The sequence below is a fragment of the Clavelina lepadiformis genome, chromosome 3 (assembly GCF_947623445.1).
Source record: "Clavelina lepadiformis chromosome 3, kaClaLepa1.1, whole genome shotgun sequence".
Lineage (NCBI taxonomy): Eukaryota > Metazoa > Chordata > Ascidiacea > Aplousobranchia > Clavelinidae > Clavelina > Clavelina lepadiformis.
The window spans coordinates 7,843,491-7,862,351 of record NC_135242.1 but is presented as its reverse complement, the minus strand read 5'-3'; the positions used below and the strand labels follow the sequence as shown (position 1 = coordinate 7,862,351).

The following is an 18,861-nucleotide window of genomic DNA, read 5'->3' as shown; positions in this document are numbered from 1 at the left end:
ACTTAGAACCAAAGCCACCAAGAGAGGGAAGGCCTTTCAGCGCGTCTGGTGACGTCACGATGTGAAGGCATTGCATTTGAAACTGCAAGTTGTCGATCTTAATACGCAGAAACGAAAAAAGTCAACACTAGAAAAGCGTTTTGTCAATTTTAAATGCAGCTTTAGATTAGAAAGTTGCTGTAGACAGTGTAGAGACTATCAGTATAGCGTTTTTCAGTTAGCAACATGCAAGATTTTTGATTTTAAAATGCAATAACAATCATAGCCGTTTGAGCTTTACAATACACAAGTTATTACTTCTCTAGGTGGCATTGGTAGATCTAAGTTGCCGACAATTTCTTTCATCTATTATGTCACAATCGCAGACGGAACTTTCGACGTCGTTCCTGGCATCTTCTTCCAGCTGTACACAATTCACTGCAAGGTTGGACACAGTTATCGACCTATAGTTTACTTTCTCTTGCCCAACAAGTCTCAAGAAACGTATACAAAGATGTTGCAAGCTCTCAGGATTATACGTCCAATGGCACAGCCCTATAAAATTCTTTTGGATTTTGAAATCGCTGCTATAAATGCATTTAGGTCTGAATATCCTTCAGCAACCGTTTCCGGTTGCTATTTTCATTTGGCTCAGTCCGTTTTAAGAAAAGTAAACGAACTCGGTCTGAAAACCAGGTATGAAACCGACGGCATCTTCCAAATGTTAGTGAAGTCGCTGTCTGCATTGTCTTTTGTTGCAGTCGCTGACCTGGAGAGTATTTTTGAACAACTTGCCAGCACATTTCCAGACGAGGTAGCCTGCAACGATCTTTTAGTTTACTTTGAAAGCAATTATATCCGTGGTCCAAGAACAGGACGCCATCAACGACAGGCTAGATTTCCCCCTTCGTTGTGGAATCATTACGACGACGCGGTACTTTGCGAGCCCAAAACAACAAATTGCACAGAAGGGTTTCACAATGCCCTCAAATCACTATTACTGTGTTCTCATCCGAACATTTGGTCATTTCTGGACGGTATAAAACGCGATCTCGCGATACAACAGCTCGGTGCTCAAAACGCAGCAGTTGTTAATTTAGACCGACCACGAAGCAAATATTACACGCACTTGGCTCACAGACTTTCGGCAAAGGTTTGCACTTATGCAAATGAGCCAGATAAATTGATGTATCTGCGTGCAATCGCTCATATGTGCTAATTAATTAACGTTTGTAACTTTGTTCTACTTCCGTTTGTATTAATTAACCCTTTTCAGTCTTGTGTTTTATACGTGCTGTGTTTGTGCTCAGGTTCATGTTCTTAAGCTTGCCTGTAAATAAAACAACTTTCTTTCTAATTAATCGATGTATAAACAGGTGTCTATAAAAATATCTGTAATTTGTGTACATGCAAAAAAATAAATACACACATTTACGTACGTGGGTCGAAAGCTAACTAAATCATGCATTTTGTCTTTTCAAAAACTTCAAAAATGTTAACTTAATGCTAAAAGGAGAACATTTTATATAATAACCGATCTACACGGGTCAATACAAAAAATAATAGCAGGCGTAGAGCCGCAGACAGAAATGTACGCAAAGTACTGTATAGGGCAAAACAACAATATTCAAGGTTTTGCTGGAAAGCAGAAAACAATAAGTGTTTTGATGTACAACCAATGCTAACAAGAAGTGGTAAAAGAAAAAAAAGGAAACACAAAAAGCTTTATATTAGCTTAGGCCTACATATTAGCTTTATTTAGCTTTCATAATATTGGCTACAAAGTAACTTGGTGATAACCTAAGCCAATAGTACGTAAAAGGTCCATGGGTTGAATCGTCCGTGGGTTGAATCGTCCTCAGGTTAAATCGTCCGTGGGTTGAATCGTCCTGGGTTGGATTGTCCACGGGTTGAATCATCCGTGGGTTGAAAGGTCCGTGGGTTGAATCGTCCTGGGTTGGATTGTAAACGGGTTGAATCGTCCGTGGGTTGAAAGGTCCGTGGGTTGAATCGTCCGCGGGTTGGATTGTCCACGGGTTGAATCATCCGTGGGTTGAAAGGTCCGTGGGTTGAATGGTCCGCGGGTTGAATCATCCGTGGGTTGAATCGTCCGTGGGTTGAATCGTCCTAGGTTGAATCGTCCGTGGGTTGAAACGACCTGGAACCCACTAAAACATAATTTCTCTAAATTCCAATCAGTTAAATTAAAATAGAAAGATGCTTGCGAAAGCTCGCGTCAAAAAATATAAAGTTAACCTTTAAAGTGCCAAACTAAATCCTGTTTTTTATTTTACTTTAAAATCTAATTAACACGGTTCAGGCAATATCAATGTTATTTGTGTTCTATTTCGTGTGTTTAACAAGCGCTGCACTATATTTTGGCCGTTTTTAGTATACGTAACCCGGTTTTCATTATTTCTGAATTACGTCATTCGTACTACTGCTGGGTCAATGCGTTATTTCCTATATGGTCAGTCTGTGATTTAAAGGCTACCGAATGGAGCTTTTTTCTGTGCTCTGAAAACAGTAGGCTAACCGTTTCATTGACAACCAATAATAAATTATTTTTCAAGACATTAACAGTTTGGTTCTGGTACTGTGATGCTTAACTGGCTATCAGGGGTTAATGAAAGGCTATCAATGGAGTCAGATTAGCAAACAATCGATCAAGCAATAATTAAAAACAGTTCATAACGCCAACAATACGCTCAGTTAGCAGAACGTATATACTTTAACGACTAATGAAATCGAAAAAGAAAAATTTGTTCTACTAAAATCTATTCTCGTTTAAATATTTCTATGAAAAACTAAGGCCTAGAGCCCTAGACCGTAGCTATATTGTGGCAAATGAAGCACTTACCTCCGTAAATTTGGAACTCTGGCAACAAACATGGTCAATGTCTAGTAAACATATTTTCCTCCGTAAAAACTTAACCATGGCCACGGCCTTAAATACTGTTGTTTATGGTTTCTTGCTTCAGGTTAAAATAACTACCCCATTATTGTAACATCATTTAGGTTAGCGTCACACGGAGCTTTCAGAGGGCAGATGCCCCTATTTTTTAAATAATTCCCCGTTGGCAGCTTATCTTTGGGATATTAGTCAGCGGTTATATCATTTTTGTGATTAAAAAACAGGATCTATCAATATTTCTTGCATGAAAAGTATATGTGATAATATTTTGAACATGGAATGTGAGTTTGTAAACATGGTTAAGTAAGTAGGCTACAGATATGTTTTTAAGAGGTTGTGTTCTTTCAAGATGTTAGTAGGCTACATGATGCTTCATCTGACTCACTGGAAGGTTGCGTGTTTTTCTCGGATAGCATAACTAGGCCTACTTCACACAAGCATATTGGCCAACAAATAAAAAGCAGGTAAAACTTCTATTTTCCGAAATAAACCAAAACAGATAATCGTAGGCTATTATCATGTAAAGTACTGAACAAAGTTGTAAACGCAAAGGCATATAAAGATGAGCAATCTACGAATGAAGGCAAATCAAGGAGGACAACGTGAACTTAAAAGAAAATGCCTGAAATGTGGCCCTTGCCGCCACTAGGGTGTTTAGCTGTTCGCACTTTATACCTAAGTTGTCATCCATAGCATTTTTGACCACCGCACTCGTCATTCTTGCAGAATCCTAGGAAGATCATCGAACCCAAAACAACAAAAGATCAACGCAACGCACATGCGGGATTAAAGCATCCAAACCAAATAGATGGCCAAGTATGAATTACAGCGAAGTTATCTAAAATATAAAGAATAAAATCGGTCGGCCCTACATAAAACAAAGCAAAAATGATTAAATTTTGCAATTACAACAAATTCTAGATATAACTAACATTAAACCTAGTCGAACAACAATCTACAAGTGTGATGGAAAATGCAGTGACCCGACCATAAATTTCAATCGTTTCTTCCAAAAAAATTTGAATCGGCATTCCCACATTTTAATTTGATAATAAGAGTTATAGAAATTTACTCACCTTTACGATGTTATCTATTTTTCTCGGCCCAATTAACTGGAAATAGTAGTCATTTCGAGCCAATTAATGTGTACTCCTAAAACATGTTGAAACCTGGGTAGTAAAGAAGTGAGAACGATTTTTTGATAGAGAGATGCATTTTTCTAACTTTTTAGTTTGAAAGCTAAATTCAAGATGTGTATTAGAACTAAATTTATTTTGGTGTGGCATTATACAAAAAAATTACTGCAAAACTATTGTCACGCCAAATCATGCATCCAAGCATGTATCGGTACCGACGGTATACTTTTTGAACTGTTCTTTTGTACCGGAGTACTTTTTTTCAAAAATACCGAATTACTTTTTTCTAGAAATATAAGTCGGTCCCGATATCATGCCAAATTTTTTTTGGAAATTCAAATTCATTCTTTCATTCAAATTTGCCATGACACCAGTACTCGGTGTTTGTAAAATAATTACTTAAAGGTTTTGTGAAGTAAGTGTTTTTAAACTTTATTTTAATTAAAACTTAGTTCCAATTTAATGTCTTTTGTTCTTTTTTAATCTGAAAACGTTTAATAAAGTTGCAAAGGGTGAATTTACATTTTTTACCTGAAGTCACCTTTAGCGGGGGTCATAATATCGGCAAAAATGTCACTTGCAACAAGATCCGCTGTACAACAAACACCAGCAAAGTACCGAACTACTTTTTTGAAATAGTACCGAATACCGGAACCGTCTGTACATTTTTGCCAAGTACCGTTGCCAACGATACGTTCAAAGTACCGACTGCCCACTTCTGCTTGTTCGTTAAAATTTTATAGTTTTAAAAACAGTTTTGTGTGAACGATCAGATGCTGGGTGAACCATATCATGAGTCTCAGACTCCCAGTGGAATATAGAATCACATGATACCATTGCTACAAGTACCTTATTGCTGCTTTCAACGTTAAAAACTTTCGCTTTACAAGTTTGAAGTTGTTTAGGAATACCCATAATTTCACAAGGTGCAGAAAATGTTCGTAATGGGGTATTGATTTTTTACTGTAAAAAAGTTTAACTTCAAAAATTGGTCACTTTACCTTTAACGTTGTTATCGAAACGAACAAGCGCAGGGTAAACAGCGCCACTAGCGACATCAAAGTTTTTCTCGAGACTCCAGCCAAGAACAGGAATATGTGTTTCGCATGAGAATTCGTGTAGTGTTCTGTAAAGTAGAATAAATTTTAGCCCAAAGATAACCATGTTATACTCATATAAGCCCAAAATATGATAATTACTCAGTTTTAGCTTAAGCTTAGAGGCTACACGTAATCTGCAAAATTTTGCTTAATTTTACTAAGTCTCGGCTACAAGGCTAACATTTGTCGTATTTATGGCCGTGAGTAGGGTTCTGAGAAATTAAGTTATCTGGCTATACTATACTACGTTTAAAATGTGATAAAATATATATTTAAACATCTTTCATGGCGCAAAAAGCTAAAGAAGATTGGGACCAAACTCGAGAAGAGTTAGAAAGAAGCCGTCAAAAAATTCAAAGTGCGCTGAAAGCAGCTAAAGAAAGGTATGCGGTTCAGTAGACATAGACTATGATAATATAGCACTAAATTTTGCATAAACGAATGTTGGGTTTAATGCAGGAATGCACAACTATCGACCACGTGATGCGTTTGTATTCTAGACCCTTGCAACCCAAATTGTAACATTACTTGAAACACTTTTGCACTTTGAACCCACTTATTTGGAACAAAGCTAGCCCTTAAAACAAACAAGATTAACAATTCTTTGCTAAAATTAAACTTATTGATGATTCCTCAATGTTTTGGTTCCATTACCGAGCTTGTTATTGTACATTATGAACAAGCTCCAATAACTTGTTTTTTGATATTTATTCTGTAGACACATTTTTCGTATTTGGAACTGTTCACCTAGGCTAGTAAAAAGAAGTAAGCTTTGTTCATGCCTTAACCGAGAACATTACAATGATAGGGAAGCTGGATATCGAATCTGGATCACAGTATTGCGATCCAGTTGCTTTAACTGAGCCTTTCACGTTTTAGCGACTTTTGATATAAAAATCTGACTTTTGCCTAGCTTTAACAAAATGAGGGTTTTCAAAATTTTTAATTTCAATTAGACAATTTCGGTGTCTAGCAGCAGACTTCTAGAATAAATTCCATTAATGTTTTTCCACAGCTTTAAATGCACCATACCCACCTAAGGTTGCTTAAAATATCACCAAATACTTTTTGCATCTTTCGTAGCTTTAATGCGTCTGTAAATTGAGAGAAAGAAAAGGTTCAGGAAGAGACCTAATAAGGATCAGTTGGCAAATTACAAATCAGGGGCAAATTACAAATAAAGACTGACCATTTGTAACGTCTCTTACTAGACTTTTTTCTTTCGCAAATAATTAACTGTCTCTCTCAGTGATCGATCATTGCAACTAGGTTATGCATGATGTGGAAAGTGTCCTTTAAGTTTAGTGCAAGTTTGGTTATGAAGTGTATAAAACTCTGCGAAAAGATAACTAGGCAATAAAATTGAACAATTTTTGGGTGTATTCCAGCAGCCCCATTTTACCCACATAGTTAATTTAAGTATAAGTAATTTAACCCATAAATATTTTTCAATTGGTAAAAATGTTGTAGCTCCTTGTTGTTAAAACCATATCTTTTTAGCGTTGCTAAAGTCAGATTCATGCATATGTTTCAGAATAGCATTTATAACACAGTCTAAAACTGTTTATTGTACAGAGGGGCTTGTTGATACTGTGTTGGATTATTTTCATAATTAAAAAAATAATAATTATGTGTAATCAAAACTTTTGTACGACCTGCAAAGCAATTATAAAACTTAAATTTACATGAACTCTGTGTATATTGCATCTAGATTTTGTTTTTGTTTTTCGCTGTTTGCTATTTGGCAATGTTGATTATAAATTTTAATTTTTCTAAGATCAAAGAAGAACTCAAACTTAGAAGATGACATTGACACAAAGTATAATCAGCTCCAGACTCTTGGAATAAAGCTGCTTGAAATACTCAAGGAAACGTAAGTCAATCCTGTGCATTATGTTCTACTACTCCATATATATAATTTAATATCCAAAGTTACACAGGATTTAAATTTGTTTCATACATATGTAGTGGCACTGATCAGCAACGAGATTGGATACATCACACCGAAAGACTATGCCAACTTTTAATCCCTTTAGAAGGTTCATTGCCGTTTATGAGCTCTTCTGAAGAGAGAGAAATCAGGTTATTGATAACTTTTGAATTGTTTGCATTATATATATACCGTATTAACAACAATTAACTTAATAGTTTTATTTTTAAAATTGACTTTTAAAAATCATTGGCTTCAGTAGATATTGTATTGAGGATTTATTACCATATTTTACTAGGCGAAAGGATTTGGTATACCGGCAAAAAAGTATGATGGATCTGACCAGAATAATAAGTCGAAAACTTTTGTTTGAAGGAAAGCACAATCAAGCAGTTCCTGCTGCAATTCAGTCATTAAGGTCCATTATTTATGTTCAGAATGTGGGCTTAAGATTGTTAGAGACGTTATTCTGTAATGTTTACAAATATAGCTTTAAGCACTAGCGTATTTAGATGAGAGGGGTGTTGGGCCAAAGCCCGTCACAAATTGTATATTTGCACGGCGCAATTGTTTCAAAATGGTACTCCAAAAATTGGCAGCTAGTGTATGTAAAAATATGAAATATTTTCATATTCATTTTGAGGCATTTTAAAGCGTTTTTTGAGATGTCAAAACTCAAATTTTTGCGCTATGCTTATGTTTGGCCGAGTTGGTCATACATATTAAGAATTTAGACCAAACTTTTGAAAACTTATACCCCCCCCCCCCCCCCCCAAACAATCCTAAATACTTGGTATGTTCTGGCACTGTTATCATGTATGATAAACAACCTGTGATAAAACGTTCACATTCTCGGATTAAATCACGTTATATTATTTTCAGATTCAGCATTGATGTTCATGGATTGAATTCTGTAAATTTAGTTCCGTCCTATCTCATTCTTGGTGAAGCTAGTATTGGTAATCAACTTTCAAGTGTAGTGCAAAATTAAATATAAATCTATTTATATGTTTTTTTTTTAATGTTAAATACCTGATCTCCATGTTTATTAAATTTATTGGTTTAAAACTTATCAGGTCTCGGAAAGTTATCACAAGCTGATGAATACTTGGCTCAAGCAGAGTGGACCGTTTTAAAAGCACTAGATGCAACCGATGAAAACAAATCAAACCTTTACAGGAACATTGGTCTCTTACATGCTGCAAAAGGAGATTATGAAAACGCTCTAAGAATGTTAGCAGAAGATGTGAGTTATTTCTATATCAACGATGTTCTTGACACAGTGGCTAGCTATACTTATGAACAACTAAAATGCTGTCATTATTATTTCGCACAACATACTAGGAGAAACGATTTGAAATGTATTTTGAGAAAATAATGAAGGAAAATTCTTCTGTTACTTGAACTCAATGGCTGTTTCTTTTTAATTTCACCACAGATTTACCATGCAAGTAAAGCATGGGGTACTGCAGACATCCATGTTGCTGGTGGCTACTTTCAAATGGCGAATGTATTTTTCAGGCAAAATAAAATGGACGTTGCTGATTCCTTGTATTCTCAAGTATGTATTAGTTTAACAACACAATTTGAACTGTAATGTTCTAAATTATATAACTGTTTTGTCAAACAAAAGATATAGGTATATTATGCCTCGCTATAAATGAATCTTTAACTAACCACCATAATTTTATGGAGAAGATGCTTACTCATGAAATGGTTAGCTATTATGTGTAAACCTACTTACATTTCATTAATTTACTTCAACCATGCAACTAACTCAACGGTAATGCTTAAAACAATATATTTCCTGGTCAGGTGACAGACACATGGTTTGACTTTTTGCATGAAGCCGTTCAGAGGAAAACAAGTAGTCCGTCCAACACAAACTTGCTGGGTCCAAATTCAAAAGAGGCACAAACTGAAAGCAGACCACTTAGTATGATTTTGAAATATTGGATTAGTTTATTTTATGAGTAGAAATATTTTTAAAAATCTTGCGGCTTTCCGTCTGCACCCAAAAGCCACTGCTTCAGTTATAATTTTCTAAAATTATAATAGCTTGTGTTGTTTTTAATTTTATCAGGACTTCTAATCGATTTTCAATTGTTAACCTGGTAATTACTTAAGTTCCATTAGATTTATTTTGCAAAATACAGACGAAGCCCAAGAATCCGAAGCAGTTCAGATGTTGAACGCGATCTTGGATATGCGAGAACAATCCCCAAAACAAAGTTTTGCCAGCATATCAAAGATATGTCACACACTCAGTATGTTATATTTCATCCTTGACGATATTCCCAGGGTAAGCACGAGTTTATCCATCGTTTTACGGACATGTTTGGTAGGGTTCGAGTTCTGGTATTGCAAAATGAGCATCTTCACTGCCACAGTTAATTTAATGCTCTAAATAATTCCATAATAGCAATAACTACTGTACATTATCGATTTTTTTCTCATCGTAACCCATTAGGCCGTCGGTCTTTTTTCAATGCTTGTGGTTTTGTTATTTCTTCGATAAAATTGACTGTTTGATGATCCATTTTCAACTTACAGGCGCAAGATTTCGGCAAGAAAGCGGTTGTGGCAAGTGAAAGATCCCCATCTAGCACTGAAGTAATGGCAGTCACAAACTTTTTACAACTTTCAAGTGACGGTAGCGCGATTAAAGCATAAAACCTTTGCTGAGTACCCGCAGCTACATTTTGACCTGTATTTATAAAAAATACATTACACAATGTTGAGCAGTCTGTACGAAAGAAAGATATCCTGGTGTTGGCTTAATTGCATGCACGGTTGTCAAATTAGGCCAATTTACGGGTGACGTTCGCTTGTACTTGTTTCCTATCCATATGTGTTTGTCTCGTCAATAATTTTATTCAAATTCACATAAAACAGTATTATTAAAAAAAATACCTTCTTCGGCTGTTTTTGGTGAGCTGTAATGCAATAGTTGTTCTTTTCCCCACAAATGCCACAATAGAATTATTGGCATACGCAACAGGGCCTACTTATCCTTGCTGATCAAACTGTTTTCAATGTTCCAAAAACAATTTTTGGAACTAAAATAAAAACAATTTGCACAGTTTTGTCCGTTTCAACTTGACGCATCAGTTACTGATGCACCGTGTTTTATATCCTTGAAATAAACTTTTGTTTCAACTTTTGAGTAATTGAAATAATGTTTCTGGTTCCTTCATTTTCTTTAAAGTCGTAATCGTAAATCAAGTATTTCCTAATTTTGTCATATCTGTGTCTATACAGTACTGTTACGGATCCATCCATTCCTTTTCTGCAATCTCTTTATATGCCATGCTAGTAGGCCTACCAGAAGAATTTGATTTTCATTTATCGCTATTGTTTGTTAAAGAAATTAAATCACGATATTGCATAGATGAATTAACTTATGATGGGATCTGTTGAAAATGTTTTCATCACTATATAGGACAAACAAACATAAACAAACTTACCTGATTGAGCAATTTTTCATGACCACTTAGTCAATACGTTTTAAATAATGGATTACCGGTATGTAAGTTAAAATAAGTTAAATGTAAATTTCCGTTGTCCAAAGCTTTAGTTTGTAAATAGCATTCAAAATTTTGATGATTTACCATTGGTTTTGTGATAAAGCCGATCGCGTTTTTCGTTGCCCAGATTTTATCTTAGGCTGGTCTATAGATTAATGGCTAATGGTTCTGTGCCTAATTCCAAGAATTGTCAATTTGTTGTGACTTAACTCACGTAACTTATCACAACAAGGGTTTCATTTCAAAGGAAATTATGTTTTCTAAAAAAATGCAAGTAGGCTACATACGATACAAGCGGAAGTAGAGGGCGTCTTAAGCTGCTTATCTTATTCGGGAGTATGCAGTTCGCATTCCATATAGTACACCAACGCTTACAAGATCGTTTGTTAAATGGATAACTTCCAGACATTCAGGCGGAGCAGAAAAGATTTCTCCGCGTGCAGGGCACAAATTTTCGGCGGCGACTTTTCGTCAATTTCTGCTTCTACACAAATCCTACTTCAGATTAACACGAAAACGAGATTACTGGTACACATTTAGTTATGAAAAAAGTCGCTTTGCAATGGTGGTAACGTGCCGTAGATTTATACTTTTAACAATTGCAGGATGCAGTACTTTTAGTAATTACAGTACTAAGTGCAGTACCTAATTTGTGTGAAATTGGTATACTCTTTGCGAGGAGTATACCCCTTGCAAGGTCGCGAACCCCAGTTCGTGAAGCTCTGTTCTAGCCACACTTGCGTTCACAGCTAATTTCGGTTTGGAGTAGCTTTTTTCGAATAGATTTTCTACTTTTACCAAGATGATTGCAAGAATAATTAAAGGATTCTTAAGTCTGCATAAATCAACTCTGTCATACCAGCATTAAGCGCGATACAGGAAAAGTGCGCAATTCGAAACACTGCACAGGAAGGTCATACACCATGTCTAACGTGTAACTGCGGAACGCTATACAGATTAGCTTCACATAATGAAGACAAATGGGACATACTCTGCTGAGATGACAAATAAATATACACAGTATTCAATTAAAAAAACTATGAGCTTTTATTCCATACTAAACAGTACTCTGTAATTAGTTACAGTACTGCCAATGTAAATTCCTTACAGCCATTATAGCGGCTTTTGTAGTTTATTCACGCTTATAGTGCAACCTTAGTATGGTAAATAAGTTTTAAGCACGAGTTCTAATTCATAAACAAAATAAAGCAACTGCAAATACGTGTACCGTATTACAGTAAAGATTAATAAAAAAATTGGCCAATAAAACTGCATAAGTTATGAAATGTTTGCATTTACAAGCAAGAGAAAACACTGCGTTTTAAGAATGTTATCGCTTTACGGCAGGTTTGAAATAGAAACCACGACATGATGTTCATGTGTAATTGCACCCATGGTCATAACTTGGCTTGCAGATCATAAATTTTGTGTTATAATGCCAATTATTATAATTTTGTTATCAAAATAAAAGCGTTCTTAATTCCATATGGAAATGAATTTTGCGTGAGTGCACTTCCAAAGAAACCAGTTGAGTGATTAAGCAGTAAAAGTGACCAACATAAACCATCTTTAAAAGAAGTACAATTAAGTATTAATGAATTATAGTACGATTACAGTGATATGTTAGATAAGCATTAGCATTGGGTGAAAATAGCGTAAAAATATTCTCAAAAGTACAGCAGTCTCCTTCTTAAGCAAGCAAATTGAATGTTACTCTAACAGTCTAACTGAAACTGACCCAAACTCAATTATCCAAAAATGTTGTAAGCTGTTCAGCATTTCTTAATCTTCTGCTGCTATCTCTTGTGTGTAGTGAAATTATTCTATTGTAGGTGTATTCATGTGATCCTACTTGAAAAAATAGAACATGTTTCATTCGGAGCTCGGTATTGTAAGTCGTGTTATACAGTATACAAAACTTTAGAAAAAAATGAGCATTGTACATATGTTTGGTCAAATGATTTCCAGTAAAGGTAACTTTGCCATCTTTTATATGACCATTTATGTATTTAGATGCTCATAACTAATTGCAGATAAACCTGAATCCAGAATGTGTTTTTGCATGTTTATTAAGAATGCAAACTTAAGCTGGAGGTTACTGCACAGTAGAAATATTACAGTAATTAATACATACAATATATCAAATAAATGTCTGGCTTATAACAAAAGCAATCAATAGAAATAATAATGCAAAACCACATTGCTAGCTTCGCATTTTACAATGTCTGTAGATGTGAGAAAAAACACTAATCATAGGTTTTTGTGAAACCAATAACGTACATCTGTTGAGAAATCTTACTTCACTGTTAATGGAAAAATTATCCTTTGACAACTCAGGTTGCACTGAATTATCACAGAGAACTGGCATCTCTGGAACACTGCAAAATACAAAATCAAAACATCAATATAAGAACTCATTTTGTCAAAACTAAAACCCAAAGCTTATCAAGAGGCAACCATATGAACAAAAACAAAAGGACTAAATAATTTTCACAGAAATAAATTAAAGTTGCAGTATTTTAAACATGAGTTTTACCACAGGTGCAGCTCCTTCACTTGATTTGGCGGTTGCATCTATTCCAAGTGCTTCCAAGATGGCTTGATTTTCAACATAATCACTTGCACTCTGTTGTTTATAATTCATTAAGATATCTGTGCCACCTGGAAGTATATTTTGAGATTTTATTCATTAATGTTTACCTAGCTAAATTTTCATAGCAGCTTTTGCTTACACTTAATTTTCAGACCTCAGATAGTGACATAAATACAGTAGAATCCGCTTAATATGACCATGGATAATATGACAATCCAATATAACCAGTCTTTGGATATCATGACCACTTCTTCCATTTTTTCAGGTTTTCGTATCAATTATGCAGCTTGACAATGACAATTTTTCACCTACGTGAAGTTCGTTTTGATATTACCGCATTTTTTTCTCATTTTATGTTTAACTGTATTGAACTGTATTGCGTGGTTAAACAGTACTGTAGCAGTTTCGGTTATTGTGGCCATTTGGATATTATGACCAAAATGTTCAGGTCGAAAGGTGGTAATAATAAGCAGAGTCTACTGTATAGTGTATATAGTATCATATTTCACCAGATTAGCATTTAAGATATTTTAAGTGGGTCATACAACTCATACCTTTCTTCACAATCAGTAAACCTCCCATTTGATTAAAGTCGCCTTTGAAATTACCACCAAGGCTGTCTTTTTTAGCCTTGTCAGCCAATTCTCTAACCTTCTTGTCAAGGGCAGACCCAACAGCCCCGAGAAGAGAAATGGTTTTGTATTCCAAATCTTTATAACATTGTTTTTTCTCATCTACATAAATATCTGCATGCAAAAAAGTTTCATTACAATACTGTAATGTTAATATGGTACGCGCCAATCAACTAACTGAATTAATCCTTTTGTATACAAAATGATTCCCTGCTCTTAATACAAAGGGTTATGATGTTTGCTGTTGACATAATTTAATTATCGGTACTGAAGACAGCGTTTAAATAATTGACTTAGTGTTTTTGTGCGGTATCTTACCAGTAACTTCAAACATAAAAACCTACCTCCAGCAAATACTTTTTGGTCAACAAATTCTTTTGATCCATTAGTCTCCGGTCCAATGCCAACAAGTTTGACGTTATTCTCGTCCAAAACTGGTTTTATTTGACTGAGGTTGTGTGAAATCCATCTGCATACAGGGCAACCAAATCTTCTTAAGAAGTAAATTACAACATCATTGTTTTCCCACAGAGACTGAACTGTTGAAGTCTACAAAGAATAAATTAAATGCTAAATGACTCGCACAATAAATACTGTGCACCAATAAAAATAGAATTAAAAGAAACAAGTTAACATAAAAACACCAAACTTTATGATAATGAGAATTCTCTGGATTGCAGAGTATGGCAGTTTTCGCAAAGATCTCGGGTATGCAGAAGCAAAATTCCGATGTGCAAAGAAGCAGCCGGTGTAAACTGCAACTGGCGACCCAAGCCTGTCCAGTATTTGTGGTTAATTATTCTAATTCATGTACAACAGAAATTGGAGGAAAATTTAGCGTTTCCTTTTTTTTTATAGACATCGCTTTTCTCCTGGTGTGCAATATTGTTTGGCCAAAAAATCTCGGGTGTTCTCCTGCCATACTCTGCAGTATGGAAAATTCCTACATCAACAGCATTAAAGCAACCAGCACAACTTTTAAGAAAGCATTGTAGCATAAACACATAAATTACCTCTCCAGATGGAATCTTTGTGATTGTGTTTGAAGCTATTTTCTTTAAAATTAATGCCATTGTGAGTTGACCTTATGCTGAATTAAAGTTTGAGATAAAGTTAATGAACTCTTGAATTAAAAAGGTGTTGAGTACTAAAATTTCTATAATAAAAATTTTAATCGTAATTTTTATATTAGTTGGTTATTTAATGAAAAACATAAATTTTTTAATCATGTACGGTCTCATAGGTCAATTGAACAATGGTTTTCTGGTTTCTGGAGACAGGGTTGTAGTCTCCGAACTACAATTTTGAGCCACCAACCTGTGATGTCACACATCATTTTTGTTAATCGGTGCAATACCATGGTAGCACTTTTGTTGTGGCTCGTCTGAGACATGCGTGGTTGTGGCCATGGCTGTAGCCCAAAACTTTTTTGAGCCATGGCTCTGACTCATAGGCTACAACCGTTGTTGGTAATCTAACTACTAACACCCCATAGTGAAAAATGCGTCAACTGTATACACAAGATTGCCGTACCAGGTACTACCATCATGTGCATAACTTATTGGCGTATATTTAGCCTAGAGTTTTTTCTCAATTTAATGTCAATTAATCAACCTAACCTAATAGCCTAGTTATCACCTATCCCGATTATGGCTTGCACTTTCGATGTTGTAACTTCTAAACTTCTCAATTTAACGAACACTAATCCACCACCTCAGAACTGGCATAAACGGCTTAATTAAACTCTCTGATGCATTTCGCAAACATTAACAGAATTTTAATTGTTAACAATTCGCTTCAGTCAACACCAAAACTATTGCTAGCGAGTATTTTCCCCTAGCATAGCACCATGTCTCCAACAATAGACACAATCTGCCATTAAAATAGGTTAGTCGCTTCTCGTCTGTACTCTTATAATTAATGTACAACTGTTAGGCTGCTGCCCCCAAGCTACAGTATCACAAACAAAAATTGCTAAGTAGCAAGTATTATATAACGACTTACGTCAGTTACGCATGACTTCCGTTTCATCGGTTTCGCAAAATCATGATGATGTCGTTAAATGATCCCTGCTCAACTTACGTAATTTAAATGTTAATGAAATTACGTTATAGCTTATGTAAGCATAAAGTTACGAGACAAATAAAAGTGCACTGCATTTTATGATTTCTAAAACTAGTACAGTCCAAAACAATGTATACAAGTAAAAATGAAATTATTTCCATATTTCCACAATCAACTATCAGTGAAAGATAAGAAAACTTATTTATTTATTTATTTTATTTTTTGCCATTGACTGTGGGGCGAAAAAAGTGCTAACCTTGCTATGGCAAAACAACACGAAAACACGCTCACAGACAATCAACAAACGGGAAAAATGGCAAAGCAGTCTGCAATGTGCAAAGTGTTCCTTGTATAGTGGTGCTATAAGGAAAGAAGGTTAGCACGGCCACCAAATCCATGCTTACGTTGACAAAAATTGTTATAAATTAAAAAAAAAACATACAAACACACCACAAAAAAATTACAGAAAATCAATAATTAAATCGAAATAAATAGGGGGAATGAAAAGGACATGCTTGCGGAAGTTGCTGATCTGCACAATGAATATGGATGGCTAAAATAAAACACCACCAAAAGAAACATCAACTTATGGATAAGAATCCCGTTTCTGTGGCCAGGGTAAGGGCACGGTATCAGGGCCAGACGGTGCACAAGAAGTATGACAATGAATATGATATTTTTAAATGACATACCCCAACGTTCACAATAACACAATTCCACATACTAATAACAAAGGTTCATTAAACTCCAAACAGAATATAGTCCTATTATTATGTTACCATGGCAAAATAACTAAAGTCAGACATCATAACACTCTTTCTTGCTATGCTCAAAAACCATCTTGTGTAAGAGAAGGTTTACATTCTTGCCCACTCATTAAAAAGATTTATGCTTGTTTTGGGCCTGGGGTTCTCTCTTGGACTCAGAAGCGCTATTTTAAACTTGTTACATTTCTATTGATCAGTAGTAATCACTGTTTTCATTCTAACTTTGCTTTAGACTAGACATTTGGTAATAAGTCTTAGCCTATGTCGATCAACAGATCATTTTTGTCCTTTATATCATTAAATGGGTGATGTTAGAAAGAATTAAGCTATTGAAGAAAAGAAGGTGGCTTAAAAAACCTGGCTCTATGCCAGGTCTTTGTCTTCTTTGCGAGTTCAGTACGCTGAAGCGCAAAAAGCTTCAGCACAGGCAGTGAAACAGTCCAAAGAGCATGGAATTTGGGCAGAAGTTGGAGTCAGGTATTGATGGTGGCTTAATTACTAGTAGTCATTACAACAATGTACAACTGCCCTAGCGTTTGTGTCCATATGAACAGTGTTAAGTCAAACCTTTTCATTGTGGGCGCTGCTGGACTTCGCCAGGGATGTGTGCCATTGTGACGGTTACGTCACGAGTCATGAGTTGATTTGGAAATGCTGAAATTTTATTTTGGGATTTTGCAATTCGGTTGTTGACCAAACTTAAATTCTCCTTAATGACGTTCAGACAAATTACCTCGCTTGAACTAGTGTACACATGTATACTGTTGTAATGTTTACAATCTTTCCTTTTACTTTTCCTTTCTCATGTTACTATTGCGCAATGTAACATTCAGTTAGATTTGCCCAAAGATGTAAGACTTTGTGTCTTATAATAAATAAAAATGGGAACTTCATCATTTAGTAATAAGCATAGAAGAATTTTAGCAACTAAACCGCAATAGTATTAGTCACGCCGTTTGAGAAATGAGAACTCATACCATCGAGTCAAAAGCAAAACAAGTCATCAACCATCAATCGTCCTCGCTCATCCTGGTGTACCGACACTTAATCACGCGACACGTAATCACTAGGACATTTAATCACGCGACTTGGATACTTAATCACGCGACACATAATCACTTGGATGTTGGAAAAGCGTGAGGAAAATTCAGTAATTCAAGCTTGTGTGCATCTCTCTGTGGGGATGGCGATGCGGATTGCTTTTAAGGTTGGCCTAAAGCCAAAGCGTCACCTAACGCAAAGCGTCCTGCGCAAAGTTAATGAAATTGGCATGAAATGTGACTACGAGTCTAATGACGAATTAAGAACAGCTGTTCGGTGTTTACAAGCCTTAGTCATGGTCCCTTCCTCTGACGTAGTCGAGTCATTTCTGATCTTAGCTGATAGCATGCCCGATCACGAGAAGATGCTTGAGCTGCTTTCGTATTTCGAACACACATGTATCAGAGGCAGACGACGTCCGGGACGTGGTGAAAATTACGGCTCAGCCATCTTTCCAATCGAAAGTTGGAATCATTACGAAGCCGGGACAGGCTGCGTTGCAAGAACCACGAATGCAGTCGAAGGTTGGCATTTTGGTCTTCATGCGCTTTTTCAATGCCACCACCCGACATTGTGGACTTTCATACAGGGAATTGAAAAAGACATTCAAATGCAACGTGCAACGTTTCTGCAAGGAATTGCTGGTACTCAACCTTCTATTCCAATGCGGTACAAGGCACTGAAACTGCGTGTGCAAAACACAGTTGACCGTTATCTGTCAAGCGAGATTTTAGTCTATCTTCGTGCAGTTGCGTACATTTCCCATGCATAACATTGCTGTAAATTGTAAATGTAAATAAACATTGTAAATGTGTGATTAAATGTCGCGTGATTAAATGTCCTAGTGATTATGTGTCGCGTGATTAAATCTCCTAGTGATTATGTGTCGCGTGATTAAGTGTCGCGAGATTAAATGTCCTAGTGATTAACTGATTATGTGTCGGTGATTAAGCGTCGCGTGATTAAGTGTCGCGTGATTAAGTGTCACCAAACCGCTCATCCTGTAACAACAGCCGCCAGTGTACGCGGTCTTTATGGCGAATATAGTTGTTGTGTAATACTTCACACAAGTAATACAACAACGAACTAATATTTATCATTCTATCACCTCGCTTTTTCATACTTTACATAAACTAGATAGACAAGCACAACCTTGGCGAAGAGTGTGACAAGAGTGT

At 35.8% G+C, this 18,861-nt stretch overlaps 2 protein-coding genes across 6 annotated transcripts; one reads left to right on the top strand and one right to left on the bottom strand.

Moving 5' to 3' along the window:
- The first annotated feature begins 5,153 nt into the window (after positions 1-5,153).
- LOC143450683 (zinc finger MYND domain-containing protein 12-like) lies at positions 5,154-10,459 on the top strand. The gene is made up of 10 exons (XM_076951328.1): positions 5,154-5,512; positions 6,907-7,002; positions 7,098-7,211; positions 7,358-7,477; positions 7,942-8,018; positions 8,136-8,305; positions 8,498-8,620; positions 8,875-8,995; positions 9,216-9,361; positions 9,613-10,459. The coding sequence occupies exons 1-10, from the start codon at positions 5,415-5,417 to the stop codon at positions 9,730-9,732; spliced, it is 1,185 nt and encodes a 394-aa protein (XP_076807443.1). The 5' UTR covers positions 5,154-5,414; the 3' UTR covers positions 9,733-10,459.
- A 1,150-nt stretch (positions 10,460-11,609) lies between these two features.
- On the bottom strand, positions 11,610-15,743 carry LOC143450190 (prostamide/prostaglandin F synthase-like). 5 transcript variants are annotated; one of them, XR_013114659.1, is made up of 7 exons: positions 14,825-15,743; positions 14,156-14,360; positions 13,734-13,925; positions 13,123-13,247; positions 12,886-12,964; positions 12,325-12,437; positions 11,610-12,153 (listed from the first exon to the last, which is right to left on the bottom strand). XR_013114659.1 is itself a non-coding variant. In XM_076950637.1 (5 exons), exons 1-5 carry the CDS (start codon positions 14,882-14,884, stop codon positions 12,938-12,940), a joined length of 609 nt encoding a protein of 202 aa, XP_076806752.1. In that variant the 5' UTR covers positions 14,885-15,743; the 3' UTR covers positions 12,638-12,937. The 5 variants fall into 5 exon arrangements, 1 of the variants encoding a protein (XP_076806752.1); XR_013114660.1 differs by having other exon boundaries at positions 12,325-12,434; XR_013114657.1 differs by having other exon boundaries at positions 11,610-12,437.
- Between the last annotated feature and the right edge of the window lie 3,118 nt (positions 15,744-18,861).

Coding starts and splice junctions, on each gene's coding strand:
- LOC143450683 (XM_076951328.1), top strand. CDS start 5,415: ATGGCGCAAAAAGCTAAAGAAGATTGGGACCAAACTCGAGAAGAGTTA. Junction 8,019..8,135: donor TCTTGGTGAAGCTAGTATTG/GTAATCAACTTT, acceptor AAAACTTATCAG/GTCTCGGAAAGTTATCACAA. Junction 9,362..9,612: donor TCCTTGACGATATTCCCAGG/GTAAGCACGAGT, acceptor TTCAACTTACAG/GCGCAAGATTTCGGCAAGAA.
- LOC143450190 (XM_076950637.1), bottom strand. CDS start 14,884: ATGGCATTAATTTTAAAGAAAATAGCTTCAAACACAATCACAAAGATT. Junction 13,926..14,155: donor CCAAAAAGTATTTGCTGGAG/GTAGGTTTTTAT, acceptor TTTTGCATGCAG/ATATTTATGTAGATGAGAAA. Junction 13,248..13,733: donor TTTACTGATTGTGAAGAAAG/GTATGAGTTGTA, acceptor ATATACTTCCAG/GTGGCACAGATATCTTAATG.